Source organism: Molothrus ater, chromosome 3, assembly GCF_012460135.2.
Source record: "Molothrus ater isolate BHLD 08-10-18 breed brown headed cowbird chromosome 3, BPBGC_Mater_1.1, whole genome shotgun sequence".
NCBI lineage: Eukaryota > Metazoa > Chordata > Aves > Passeriformes > Icteridae > Molothrus > Molothrus ater.
In genome coordinates, this window is record NC_050480.2 from 24,322,844 (window position 1) to 24,337,031 (window position 14,188).

A 14,188-nucleotide genomic window follows, 5' to 3' on the forward strand; every position below is an offset into this window, starting at 1 on the left:
TGTATGCCTGTTATATGTGTTTCAGAAATTGGCTTCTCAGTTGCCGTTTTGACACAAAGTTGTAGTCACTGGAGAAATTAGTGTCCTAGAAGTAGACAAAAACTTAACTTGATAGTCCCAGATTTGCTTAGAGGAGAAAGGAAAGACAGGATATAATAGTTTGAAATACCAGGGAAGATCATCCTCCTTCTAACCTGACACATATTCCTGTAGCTGAGGATGAAGTGAAATTTTAACTTGGGGCACGCACGCATAAATATCCAGGACATAAAACAAATAATAAATCCTCCCCTTCGTTGCAGGAAGATAACAAGCATTTCTTTTCCAAAGAAGCATGCCACAGCAGGATCAATTTGTTTGTGAAGTGTATGGATTGTTTCTTATGGTGGGAACTTTGTATAAACGGGGGAAATGCCTTCATGTTACATCATATTGATGTTTTTGAAGCATCTCTCTCATCGGATGATTTGAAAGCATCTCTTTCAACGCTTCCTGCCTCCGAGACGAGCAGCTAGATTTATCTTTATACTGTCATAGATGTTTTGTGCTGCCTGTTGCGAGCAAGCTGAGCCCTGCGGACGGCGGAGAGCTCGGAGCGGCACCGTGCCCAGGGCGGGCTGGGGGCGCCGGAGCCTCTCGTGGGACCGCGCTCCGGAGGCGAACAAAGGGGCCGCCAAACCCATCACCAACAGGTGCTGCACAAGAAACAAACTTTTTCTGGGATACTACTCAGAGTTACCAAAGGGAAGCGATCCCTCGGCCGCTCCGGGGGAGAGGCAAACACCAAAAAATCCCCAGGTCCGCAGAGGGTCGGAGAAGAGCGGGACAAAGCGGCGGGAGCCGGCAGAACGTGGCGTGCTCCGGGCACTGCGGGGAGCGCGGCCGCGCACCCGCAGCTCCCCCGGCGCCGCCCGGCCGGGCCGGGCACTCCCCCACCTGCGGCCGGCCCTGCCCGCGACCCGCCCCGGGCCCGGTGCGCGGGGGGGGAGCCCGGGGGCGCCCGTTTAACCCCTTCGCCGCCGGCGGCTCCGGAAGCGGCGGCGGCGGCCCCGTGGGGCGCTGTGTCCTGCGCCCGGGCGGGGAGGGGTGGCGGCGCGGGGTGGGGGCGAGCGCGGCGCGGGGGGGCGGCGGCGGGAGCCGCTCCCTCCTTGCCCAGCCCGGCCCGGCAGAGGCGGCAGGAGGAGGAGGAGGAGGAGGGCGGCGCAGAGCGCAGACATGGCGGCCAACATGTACCGAGTGGGAGGTATGTGGGGACGCGGTGGCGCCCGCCCGGAGCCCCCCGCGGGCAGGGCCGAGGGTGCCGCCGGGCCGCGGGCCGTGCGCGCCGCGCCGGAGGCAAGAGCGGCGCCCCGGCCCCTCAGGCTGGCGCGGCCCCGAGCGGGGCGGCCGGGCCCGGGCGGGCGGCGAAAGGAGGCAGCCGGTCCGGCGAAGGGGCGCCGGGCCCTCGGCGGGGCGGAGGACGGAGGTTCCTCCCCCGCCAGCCCCGTGCGCCGGGTGGGAGCCCGGCCCCCGCCGCCGAGGAGGAGAAGGGCAGCGCCGCCCTCCGCGGTGAAGGGAAGGGGGGAGCGGCGCCGCCGGCTCCCAGCCCCCGCTCCGCGGCGCGGGCCGGGCACGGCCGCCCCTGCGCCTCGCCTCCTTCCGCGGAGAGCGGCGGAGGGGCCCCGCGGGGCGAGCCAGGGGCCGGCTGCTCGGCCCTGCGCCCCCGGGCCGGGCCGGCCCCGCCGCGGCCTGGCGGGCCCTGCCGGCGCGGTGCGGTGCGGGGCCGTGCGGGCAGCCCGAGCCCAGCCCGGGGAGCGCTCGCCTCCGCGCCGCTCCCCTGCCCCCGCGCCCGCCCTCCCGCTCACGGCGGAGTTTCTCCGCGCCTTCCTTGGTCTGCCGGGGATAAATAATTAATCCGGCTGTGTAACCGGGGGATTTCTGTCAGCTTCCCTCGCTTGCCGCCGTGACCCCTGAGGAGCGCCCTGATACGTGACTGCTTGTCGAAGGGCGGGGGGAGAGAGGGCGTTTAGGCTGTGAAAAACACGGCAAACGTTTGTCTTCCCACCCCGAGCCTGGGGAAAATGACACGGATAACTTTGGCTCGCTCTCGGAGGGAACGAGCGTGGCAGTGTGCCCAGTGCTGTGGCTCAGGTGCACCACTCAAGTTAGGTGTGCAGTACTGGGTGCTCAAAAATCGCTCCATCCTCCTGCTCTCTTAACAGCCTGAGCTGAGAGGAAGGATGCCTGGAAATGGGGGGTGATAATGTCACCCCTCATTTCCATGCATCTCTTTCTGATAATGTTTTGAGATGTGCTGATAGAGCCACAAATCTTCCATCTGGATGCTCCCTCCTTAGGACACTTAGATAGTAGTCCCATCAGCCTTTACTTATGAAAGTAATCCTTCTCTGAGCAGGTAGCGGGTTGGGTTTACCTCTTAGGTCACCAATTCTCTTTTTTTTCGTTGTAATCTTAATGAGCAATTGTGAACACTACCCAGAGATCATATTCTTTCATTAGAACTTCCTGAAGTTCTTTTTCATTGTATTGTGTCAAAGTGTTGTAGAAGACTTTCATATGTTATTATAGTTTCTCATCCAGTTTTTAAAAATAAAGTTTGCAAGGTGCACGGTGAAGAAGTCCAACATCAAATTTAAAATGTGGTTGACATATGATGGGTACTTTTTCATTGGACAAAAACAAGTTTTCAAAAAACTATTGAAGGAAATGTGCTGCTTGTCAATTCTTTGTATGTTGCATGGGAGTAGCTTTCAGGACATGAGAAAATTTCCATTCAATCTGTGAAAATATTTTTATATGAATCATGCTGAAAGAGACATTGTCCTGCAAGATCCTTGCTAATTTCATGGCAATTTCTGCTTAATATAGTTTGCATTTTACTGGATAGAGATAACAAGAGCAAGTATCATAAAACATAGATTACTCATTGGAACAACTGTGCTGCCACAGCACCTGATAATAAATATGATGTGTCATCTCTTATAGAAGTGTTAATCTCCATAATATAGAAACTCACTAAAGTACTCAGGTCTTAAATCTTCCTCATTTATTGTGAGAAGTTGCTCCTTCCCTATCAAGATTTATGAAGTGTGTGGATTACTGGATTACAGTGTGAGCTTCAACACAAACCATTTAACTTTTTTCCAGCATGGTTGTTAAAGCAGGTGTAGTGCACTTAAAACTAGAATTTAGGAACAAATTATATTAAATCTCAGCGTAGAAATACATCATGGTCCCAACGTTTATGAAGAAATCTCAGCCCTTTGAAAACTTCTAGGTTTAGAAGAAAAGTTTTGCACTAATAATGATAGGTCTTTACATAACTTTTGGTATTTCAGTGACTTTTCTTTTTTTCCTTGCAGATTATGTTTATTTTGAAAATTCTTCCAGCAATCCATATCTCATTAGGAGAATTGAAGAACTTAACAAGGTACAAATATCTAAGATTCTTTCTTAACCTTTGGCAACAGTCAAAGTGTGCTTGTTAAAACCTGAGAATTATTTCTATCCCTTAAGATTTTTACTGTAGTAGAGGTTTCTGGTGGTTACTGAAAACTTGCTATGTGATGTCCTCTAATTCTGCCCTGTTACCTAAGGAAACAACCAATTCCTGGTGAACAGGATTACCCTGCTGCAAAAATTTTCTAACAAATTCTATGAATTCTTGGAGAAATGAACGAATTTAATTCTTTGGCTGACAGTGGCACTGTGAATCCATCTGGAATGACAGCCATCATGTAATGTGTCTGCTTTTAGATAGACATCTGAAGAGCTGGAAGGTGCCAGGGAGACTTTGCAGTGATCAAATGACAGAATATGTGACTTCTGTGGCTGTCTATTGCTCTGCCTATTGGCAGCTGTGAATGAAGAATGGGCTTTTGAACAAAGTGCAGACTGTTCTCTGTCTCTATCCTGAGTGTATTTTTCTAAAAAATAGAGGCTCTATTGACTGTCATTTTTGGGGAAGGCATGATTATTTTTCTTCATTCTGACACTACTAAGAATAATGTGGCATTTCTATGGGATTTTTTTTTATTATTTTTAATATTTTTGTGTTATTTTTTTTTTACTTTTCCCTCAAGCAGTATTAAAGCTTACTGATGTGTTACATCAAAAGTTAATTGTTAAAATTCCCATCATGATGTAAGTAATGATTAAGATATTTTTTCCCCAGTGGTTAGAAAGTAAATGAAAAAATTGGTGACCTGCAAGTGGTTTTCTTCTTATTAATGAAACACAGCACTATGCCATAGCAGACATCAACCACATTAAATGTTAGTGCTGTCCAACACAACATCCACTGAACTTGTGCATGGCAAATAATTTTTGACTTTTATTGGAGAAGAAAATTTTTTATTCATGGTAATTGACGTGATTCCAATCATGTATTGAATGTAATGTTTATTATCTTTAAACTGCACTGCTATAATTTAATCTTGCTCATGCAGGGTAAAACAGAGTCATGTATTGATTTTTTTTTTTTTTCTTAAAGAGAGGTTGGAGGTTGTAGTCCAGACATCTTGAATGTGAATGGTTTGCTTTCGTGTGTTAAAGATATCAAGTAAATGTGGAGATGTTATGTAAATATGTAATGAAAGGCTTTGACTATTGTTCTACCAGGGACAATATTTTTTTTGTAAGAAACTTTATCAAAATGTTATACTTTTCCGTATTAAATAAGTAACTCAAGGTAAAAAAAAGGAGGAGTATGCAGTTCTTCAAATATTAGTAAATTCTTTATAGAAGATCATGGTCCCTATAATGAGTCATGAAAACAACACTGAACTAAATAGATCTTTTATTTTAGGATCTGTTGTGACTTTTTCAAATAAACTTTTCAAAAGTCTTTCAAAAAGATTTTTTCAATAAATGCTATATTAAATGAGATTCTGAAAAAATGCTAGAGTAATTTGAAATATACATTTCTGTCTAAAGCTGGATTATAAAGAAATGTTCACAAGATTCTGACATTTCTGAAGGATTCTTATGTTAGCATGATACTGTCATTGCACCTCTGAACACCTGAACAAAATAGAAATTCTGAGGACTCAATAATTGTAGTTAATCCTCTTGTCTGGTCTGAAATTGGTACTGGCCTCTCTCCAGAAGATTTTATTTATTGGGGTAATTCTGTTGATTTCAGCTTGACTGATCATGTGAGAACTACTGACATGAGGGAGCACTCCAAGCAGAGAGCATTTAATTTGTTTTACTCAGCTGAAGAGGGATGCATCCTGACTTGATTTTCTCTTTCTTTTGTAGACTGCCAATGGGAACGTGGAAGCCAAAGTGGTGTGTTTTTACAGGCGAAGAGATATTTCTAACAGCCTTATAATGCTTGCAGATAAGCATGCTAGTAAGTAGATGGGGTAGGGCATTTTTCCTTATTAACACAGCCTGCTCAATTTCTGCAGCTGCTTAAAATTGCAGGTTTTTTGGCATGTGAAATATATATTTATGTTAAGCATTTATTAATATCCAGTTAGTTGCTTAGTATTGTCTGATAATCTCCTGCTCCTATTAGTTGCTTCTGGGAATTAAGTTAAGCTGTATCCATGTGATTGAGACTGTGCATCTGGAAAAAAAAAGTATGTATCATTTCATCTGGAAGATACAGCTGCATTTCTTTTTTGTGTCAAAATTCTTAGTTGTAAGTTAATTTAAGCTTAAGAGCACTTGTGATTATTTGATGTGACTTTTTTGAGTTAGACATAAACATGTATTGCTTAATGTAAAGAATGAAATGTATCATTGGGGACTGAAAATCACTGGAGATTGTAAAAGAGCTGTTATGTGCATTTATGCTAAATGTAAATATTAGTCAAAAATAGTGGGGGTTGGGTTTTTTTTCTATTTTGTTTCCTTTTTTTTTTTTTTCTCGGAAAAACAACAAGTGGTAATAGGTGAAAAAAGCTGCATTTTTCAACATGAACCTAAACTTTTCTTGGTATCTGCCATTTGGTATACAAGTGAAATATCATAATGTTCCATAATTTTTTGATGAGAAATATAATTCTGAAGAGAAAAAATGCAATTCTGAAAATATAATTCAGAACCTAAAAATCTGAGATGAAGACAGTAATTTGCAAAATACTCCAGTCATATTTGTAAATAACTGAAATGTGAAGTGTGTCAACATCCCTTAAATTTCTTGCCATATGCTATTAAATACCATTTTGATTGTATATGATGCTTGAGTTTTCAAAATGATCTGTGAATAAGTTACGTAGGGGTTATAAATACCAACTTTTTTATAAAATAAAGTAGAGATTATCTAATGTCTTTCAAGAGATTCTCTTGAAAGGCGTTAGATAATGCCAACTTTTTTTGCAGATATATCTTGGTGTAATTAGCTGTTTTAAAAATACCCTGCAATTTGTTTAATGTCCAGCTCTGGTAATTTTGCTCATCCAGGTATGGTGAGTAAAGAGAAACAGCAAACCTTTGGCTTTTGTTTTATTCTTTTATTGATCTTAGAGAAGTGGGGGTGATTTGAGTGCATAGTATGAAGTACTAGCTTGGTTTTTATAGGAAGACAATCCATCTTGCTTATGTACTAAAAAAATGATTTAATGTTTTGTTACATGGTTGGGTACACTCTATAGTTATTTGTGACCTATTTATGATCATGATCACCAGCCCCCACAATCTTTAGTCTTTTTAGTTCTTCCAGATAAAATGTGTTGAAACACAGAACTTTAGGTGAGCTTCACTAAACTTTGTAGCACTTTTTTTTGTTTTTCTTTTCTAGTGGAGGGCACAAGAAAGTAAGAAAATGATAAAAACTTTACTGGAAATACTTTTTTTTTCTAAAATTTGATTTTTAAAACAGGAAGCTTGTAAATTTTTTTTTAGTTGGCTTATCTTTTAGAAAAGGGTATGTTAGTCCTGTGGGTATCATTCAATCTGCAAAAGTGAGTAAAATTTTTCTATTTCCTTTTTGAGTTTTAGATTGCCATTTTGTCAGCACTTTGATAGAAAGGATTTGTTGATGGTCTGTTGCTTTTCTCCTATAGCATACTAAGGGTTTGTTGGTGTCACTAGGAGTGCCATGGAGTCTTCCATCTTTTTTTCTCTATTGGGATTCTCTTGTGGTTCTGTAGTGAGGAAACAGAAATGTGATTTCCAGGTGGTTCAACAAACATCTTTAGAATGCCTGTGTCCACCAGGTTATGAGCCTTCTAACCCAGTGCTCTCAGGAATTCTGTTTCTCTATGAACATTTTCTCTGGACAAAATGTCTCTGTTTGTTCTGACCAATCTGTGGAATCTGTAGTGCCAAGTTCTCTTAGGAGATGTTTGTTACAGTCACAGGGGACAGCATATAGCGAAGGATTGCTCACCTAGAGCTTCCTATAGCTCATAGAGCAGATGTAGTTAAATGTCAATTCAATTTAAAGGCTTTCATTCTGGGATAACACAATGTTCTGTTGAAAAATATGGTATGTGTAAACAAAATATTTGTATATTTATGAATTGTATGTTTTGGAAATGTTTTATATAGCTAAACATGTTGACATATCAACACTTCTACCTGGTTTGGTATAAAATAAATGTTAAAAGATACAAGTTTCTTAAGGAATAGAAACTCCAGTTCAGCCACTGATTTCTCCTCTGTGCCTGTTTGGAGAACTCTTTTAAGTATAAGATCTGCTTGGTCTTTTCCAATGATATTTTGTATTGCTAGCATTTTTTTTTTCTTTACGACTGAGAAAACTGGTCTGAGTTAATAATTTCTCAAGATTTTGGCAGTTGGTTGGGGGTTTTTTGAGATGTCAGTTTCTGAAGGTTACATTTTGAGATGTAGATATGGTCCCATTTACTAAAAGAAGAAAAGAGCTCTGTAAAAAATATTTTGGAACTTTAAAAAGAAAATTTCAGCAACTTGAAAAAGTTTCAGAATTATTCTAAAGAATGTTTGGGAAACATGAAATAAAGTTGATCTGTGCCTTTATCACTGGTGAGGAGTTGGTATATTGTTTTCCTAGGGTGTTTTTTGTTGTTGCTGTTGGGTTTGTTTTTTGTTTGTTTGTTGTTGTTGTTTGGGTTTTTAAATTTGGTTGGGATTTTTTGTTTGTTTCCTTTTGTTTTAAGTTGTCTTCCAAAATGTTTCAAGATATTGAAACAAATTGAGGGAGGGGAAATGAAATTTTCATTAGGCCATTCTAAAATACTCAGGTACAGAGTAGTTCTCTTGTTTTCAAAGAATGTCACTAATCTGTGAGGAAATTGTATTGCCTTCTTCCTTTCCCTGGTGTTTCAGGTGGAATTTAATTAAGGAAATTTTTATTTGTCTACCAGCATCGTGTATGGCATCAGCTTCAATCTGGGAATAGTTCTAGAAGCTGACTGCAGCCACTTAAATCCAGGGATTTGGAATGTTTTATGGGCACTTGAAGACTTTGTATTTTTTCACTGTTGATTTATGTTACTCTAAAATAGAGTTTATGGTAAGGTCAGCTGGAAATCCAAACCAAGATACTGTCCAGGATCATCTTCTTGGTCCTGTGCAGCCTCCTGAGCTTAGTAAGGGAGTTCTTCTGGGGCGTTAACACTCGCCAGGTTGTTGTTGGTGGTGGTGTAAACTCTCTTAGGTTGTAGTCATCAGCACAGGGTCCCTGTGAGGGGGCTGTTCCTTTCTTGGCATGAAAGAATTGACCAGCAGCAGAGTAAGGGTTACTGTTGAGGTAAAAGAAGGCAGAGAGATGAGGAGAAGATGGCAGGCAGGACAAGAGACAGATATTGCAACAGACACCCGAGTGCGTAAGCGAGTGAGCTTGGAGAGGTGGGACAGGAACACTCAGCTCGTTAAAATGGGTGAAGCAAACATAAAGGGGTGACATAGAGATGTTTCCTAACTCAATGGTGTGATTGAGAAATGGCCAGCTGTAGCTCAATCTATAAAATGTAGATGATTCTTTATCTTCAGTAGAATTAATGTAAGTATTTTCAGTCAAGATTTTAATAGCTGTGGAGAGGAGTCTGTGTCAGCTTTGTACCAGCACTGGGTTTGGGTTACAGCAAAGGGCTCAAGTTCTTATTTCCTTCTTTTGCAATAGATTGCAAAGAATCATAGAATATCCTGTATCACAAGGGACACATGAAGATAATTGGGTCCAACTCCTGGCCCTGCACAGGGACCATTCCACAAACCATACCATTTCTGAGGTTTATTCACTACTACTTTCTTGAAGCTGAGTAGGATGACCTGAGTGCGTGATGCCATTTTTTGTAGATCTTTGCACTTTAAATTCTTTATCTGATCATGTGTTATCATGTAATACTGTGTCTGAAGTCATTCTCTTGTTGCAACTCCTCAGCCAGCTTTTGCCAAGTCAACCATCTGGTGAGGATATAAAAAAAATTACTGTTGTTGGAGTCCTTCGTCTTCTGATTTATTAAAGAGGGTTTGTTTCATTTAGGTGTGCTGAGATGCTGACTAAATGCCAAGAATATTTCTGGGCCTGTGATAAAGCCCATGCAGAATGTATTTTTTCTCATTAACAGAATTCATATTCTTTGTGAATGAGACAGTACTCAATTAAAAAAAAATACTCAGAGATATTTGTTTCATATGATGTTGACTGAGATGAAAAGTAAAATGAAATTTTTCTAGATTATGGAAGCTGACAAAAAATCATGTTCAATCTCAGCTGTTCTTTTTAGAGATCATTTACTGGCATTACTTGTTGCACATTTTTAAAACTTTTATTCTTTTGCTCTTGATCAGTCATGTTTCATGTCACATTGCTTTGTAAAATGGTGTTTCTGGTACAGAATTTTTGTATATGATAGATATCTAGGAGGAGAAGAGTCCTGCTTGGGATTCCTGGTTAGACAATCATTAGGGTTGGAAAACACCTCCATGATCCAGTCTTTGACTGAACACTGCCATGCCCACTGAACTTTATTATCAGATGTTGGAGCCTGTACTCAGTTCTTGCCTTTGTATGACTTTGATGTGTTGCAATCAGAAACAAATCCAGTGTTCTCTCTGTACTTCAGTTTTTTGCCTGTAAAGCAATGCTCCTATTAGAAGTTCTTATAAAAGTTGGTGAAAAATATTTAATATGCCAATATGTTTTTATAGTTGCCGTTAAAAGATCTCAAAGTGCCTTACAAACACTCGTAGTTTATTTTCTATATAATATCAAGAATGTTCCAGCATTCCTGGAAATGGCTTGATCTTGCAGAGCAGTTTAGCTGCTGCTGAGCCTTCTTACCTTCACTTAAAGGTGATTTATATTTGAGGGGAGGAATATTTTGCATATTGTCTATGTTAACTGCCAGCATTCCGGATGCATCCGAGAGAATGAAGCTGTTAATATTCCATCTGATTTTATTTCAGTAGAGCTGCAGGCTAGCAGGTATCATTGAAGATGTTAAGAAAATGAGCTTAACTTGAGCAGTAGTGTTTAGCAGATTACTCACTGATGTACCCAAAGATACATCAGTATACACCAAACTGAAATGTGAATTCCTTTTCGTGTGTCATCAGGTTTTTCAACATATGGTTGCTGTTGCATAGCAATATTTTTAATACTCAACTCCAGGAAAAACACAAGAATTTTTCCTGTCCTCTACAACAATAAAAAAAAAAAAAATTAGAAAGTTGTATGGAAAAAGTTATGGGTGTGGAGACCCTTGAGGTTGAGGAAAGAGCTCCAGAGTAAAATGTCTAAAACACCTTGTGTTCTTCAGTTTTCTGTTATCTCAGTCACATATTTGACTCAGTAGAATTCAAAACTTTTATAAAATACTGTAGTTGGACTATTTTTGTCCAATCAGATTGTAACACAACCAGAAACTTGGTGGATTTTTTTTTCCTTGGTTCTGGTTGTTTTTCATTGTAGTAGTTCTTGTACATCAAACTAAACAAGTTCTCATAAAGGATACAGCATTTCTTTATGGATACAATAAAGGATACAATCCCTTTTCTGAAAAATTACTTTAAGATGACTTTTCCTGTTACCTAATTCAAGTCACATAATGTCTTCACATAAAAAATATGTTTTGACTGGAGATTTTATTTGAAATCTAAATTGTCTTTTTTTTTGGTTCACTACTTCCCTTGATACCTGTTGTCTTTGCAGCCCTTGTTCAGTTAGAAGCACCCTTGGTGAAATGAACCCAAGAGACAAATAATAATTTTTCTACAGCATACAATCAGTTTTCTCTGTCTTGATAATTTTAAATGTTGAAATAATTCATAGTTTCTCTAAAAAAAAAGTTCCAAACAACAAAAATCAACTCCATGGTGAATACTTTTTTGGTCTTGCTTATGGTTGTGTTGGGGGAAGAAAATCAAAACAAAATAAGTCTTTAGAGCTTAAGAGCTCAATTGATATGTGTCTCTTAAAATAGTGTAAGTAACACTTCTATGGAATTTTGTGGCTTTTGGAAAGTTTTCTGTTAGGTTACAGTTGATTTTTTCAATTGCACTTGGTGAGAAGACCTCTCTTGCTTGCTGTTAAGAAAAGAGATCTGTTGATATCACCCTGTGATGAAAGATACCATTTTTCCAGTTGGATAGGAGAAAAAGGAGCTAAGGCCTGGAAAGACAGAGCTGGGAATGAAAGGTAGGAGAGTCTCTTGAATTGTATATAAGGAGGAAGGCTTGGCTGCTAGATATGCCTGAGGAGTGGGTGAGCAGACTTGTGTAACTGGTTCAGTGAGATACTGCCTGGTTAATCTCAAGGCTTCTGTAAATATAAACTAGTGTTTGTTTGCAGCTCAGTGTCCCTGGCGCTGTCATCTCTGTCCACACACACACCCACCCACCCCAAAAATTAGGAGAAAATTAGTTTTGATCTCACATAGTTGCCCTCTTCTCTTTGAGAACGAGACATGTTTTTCAGAAGTCCCTGTCTGTGAGCAGCTCATCAGAAGGCTCTTGGGTTGGTGAACTGAGACAAAACCAAATATAGTAAGCCAGGAAATTTGGGTTTATAGGTTCCAATGTTGCTTTTGTTGGAATTTTACATGTTAATATTATTTACAGTCATGTGATAGAGACATGTAAACGAAGCAGTAGCAAATTCAGTTTTGTTGCGTTGCTTCTGGAAATCTTGAAGTCTGTGATGTGGGAGAGACACACCCTAGGAGGACCATTTAAGGATGATACAGATAAGAAATTCTTTAATCTTTTATGCTAAGGCACTTAAATTAGTCTAACTATAATTTTCACTGAAAATGAGCTTGGGGTTTTTTGTGAGGAAGACATGATCTCTTTGATCTCCTGAGACAAGGGAACATCAAGTTTCCCTTCATTTACCCAAGAGAATGCCATCAGTTGTAATTTATTTGAAAAGGGGGGAGAAAATTAAGAACTTGCTGAAATACAGCAAACCCTGTTGAAAGCTACTTCCTTGTCATCAAGGAAAAACTTGTCTCAAGACTCCCAATTATTCTTTTCAAGGGTGCTTTGGGTAGTGTCATAAATTGTGTGTTTTCTTCATTTGATTTTTGTTCAAGAACTTCTGAATGTTCTCTCTCCTCAACAGGGAAAGCAATAAAGAAGCAGTAATTAGGAGTGTTTTGCTTCTGACAATATCTGAGTGTTCTTTTTGTGACTGACATTTAGAATTAGTAGTTATATTGTCTCATTAACAAGTTTACTGTCAGCCCCAAGTATCTTGTAGAGTTATTAACTTCAGTGTCTGGTCAGGCTCCTCCTTTGGCACAGAATGGCTTGTTAGATTGTGAATGTTAATGATCTCCTAATGAATGAATGGATTTACAACTAAGTTCATAATTTCAGGAGTTCCTAGCTCTTATGGAAAACTTGCATAAACACATTTTTTTCCCCACCTGTGTATGTGGGATCTGCCTTTGGATCATGCGTGGCTTCTTCGCATATAAAAAATTGTCTGCTCTGTACAATTTGTATAACTACATCTGAATTTTTGCATGGACTGAATTTTTGATAGCTAGTAACTGGTAGCTTAATCTTTAAACCTCCAAAGTATAAGCTTACAACTTTGGGGAAGCTTGTGTGGGTTAATTTTCTTTCAAATTCAACAATCTTCTTTGTGGAGCACAAAATTTAAGAGGCTTGAATACATTGCTGCCAATTTCTCTGAATGTAAAAACAAACTAAACCTAAAATCTGGATTAATTCTGTGAATTTGCTGTGAAGAGTGGAAAGCTGTAAAATATCAGTTCATGTTTATGCTTAAAACTGTTTATAAGATATATGAAGCTCAGTTTTTATTTTTATTACTTAAATACCAGAAGTATTTATTTAGTAAGTTTCCTTGGTAAAGAACTTAGTAGGGTGCAAAAGATGTCACTTTTTTGAGCTCTACTCCCAAAATAAATTCTTCACATTTGAGTCTTTAGAAGGAGAGAGTATTCACAGAAAATTGCCAAAGCATTTTCTGTGTCCTATATCCATATTTCCCTGTGTTCCTTAGGATTTATTTCCTCATGGTCAAGTTTAAATACACATGCTGTTGTTACTGTACTTGTTCAGGGTTTCTTTTGATTTGTGGAAAACATGTAACTATTTTCTCTCAGCTGCTTTCCTGCCTCTTTCATGTTTCTTATTGTGCATGCATGTGATCCTCCACTGTTTTCTTGGTACCCTTAAAATACTTGTAGTATTTAAATGGATATTATTTATCATAACTTTTTGTCTCTAGAAGATAAGTAGCTTTCCATAATCTCAAATGGTTGTACTTCTTTTTGTTTTCCCTTGGCTCCTAATTTTAAGTGACTTTTTCCACTTTCTTCCCAGTGCACCCACACTGTACCAAAGCACCTGAGGCATAAATTTTAGAGTACAAAAATATTGCTAGGTTATCTCTATCTGTAAAGCTCCAATAAGAGATGCATTTCACATCTTCAAAGAGTTCTCTGATAGTCTAATTGAATGAGCAGTTTATATAATTTATAAATTTGAATGATGTAAACTCACTATTAATATAGAAAGACTTTCCCATCATGCAGTGGCAATTAAATGTGTGATATGGGAATCAGGTCTGATGATTTAAAGGCTTACCAGCAGTAATTCTTGAATGTCTGTATTCTGCAGTGGAATGAAGGGTGCAATAATTGCCATTGGTAATACTCATGCATGCCTGTACGCCTGTAACTGCACACGTGCTGGTCGAGGTGGAGCTTTTCAGCTTGGGCAAGGCTCTGTGTGAGAATGAGTGTAGTGCTTCCTACCCAAGCTGATTCATGCT

At 39.9% G+C, this 14,188-nt stretch overlaps 1 protein-coding gene across 4 annotated transcripts in view; it reads left to right on the forward strand.

The window, feature by feature from the left end:
• The first annotated feature begins 574 nt into the window (after positions 1-574).
• Positions 575-14,188, forward strand: part of MTA3 (metastasis associated 1 family member 3) — a 138,670-nt gene continuing 125,056 nt past the window's right edge. For 2 of the 4 annotated variants that reach the window (XM_036379971.2, XM_036379973.2), the window contains exons 1-3: positions 2,007-2,148; positions 3,363-3,430; positions 5,263-5,356. In XM_036379971.2, the coding sequence (XP_036235864.1) occupies positions 2,061-2,148; positions 3,363-3,430; positions 5,263-5,356 (250 nt within the window). In that variant the 5' untranslated portion in view covers positions 2,007-2,060. Of the gene's footprint in view, positions 693-1,150; positions 1,244-2,006; positions 2,149-3,362; positions 3,431-5,262; positions 5,357-14,188 lie in introns of those variants that run through there. The other 2 variants (XM_054514259.1, XM_036379972.1) reach the window with 2 other exon arrangements.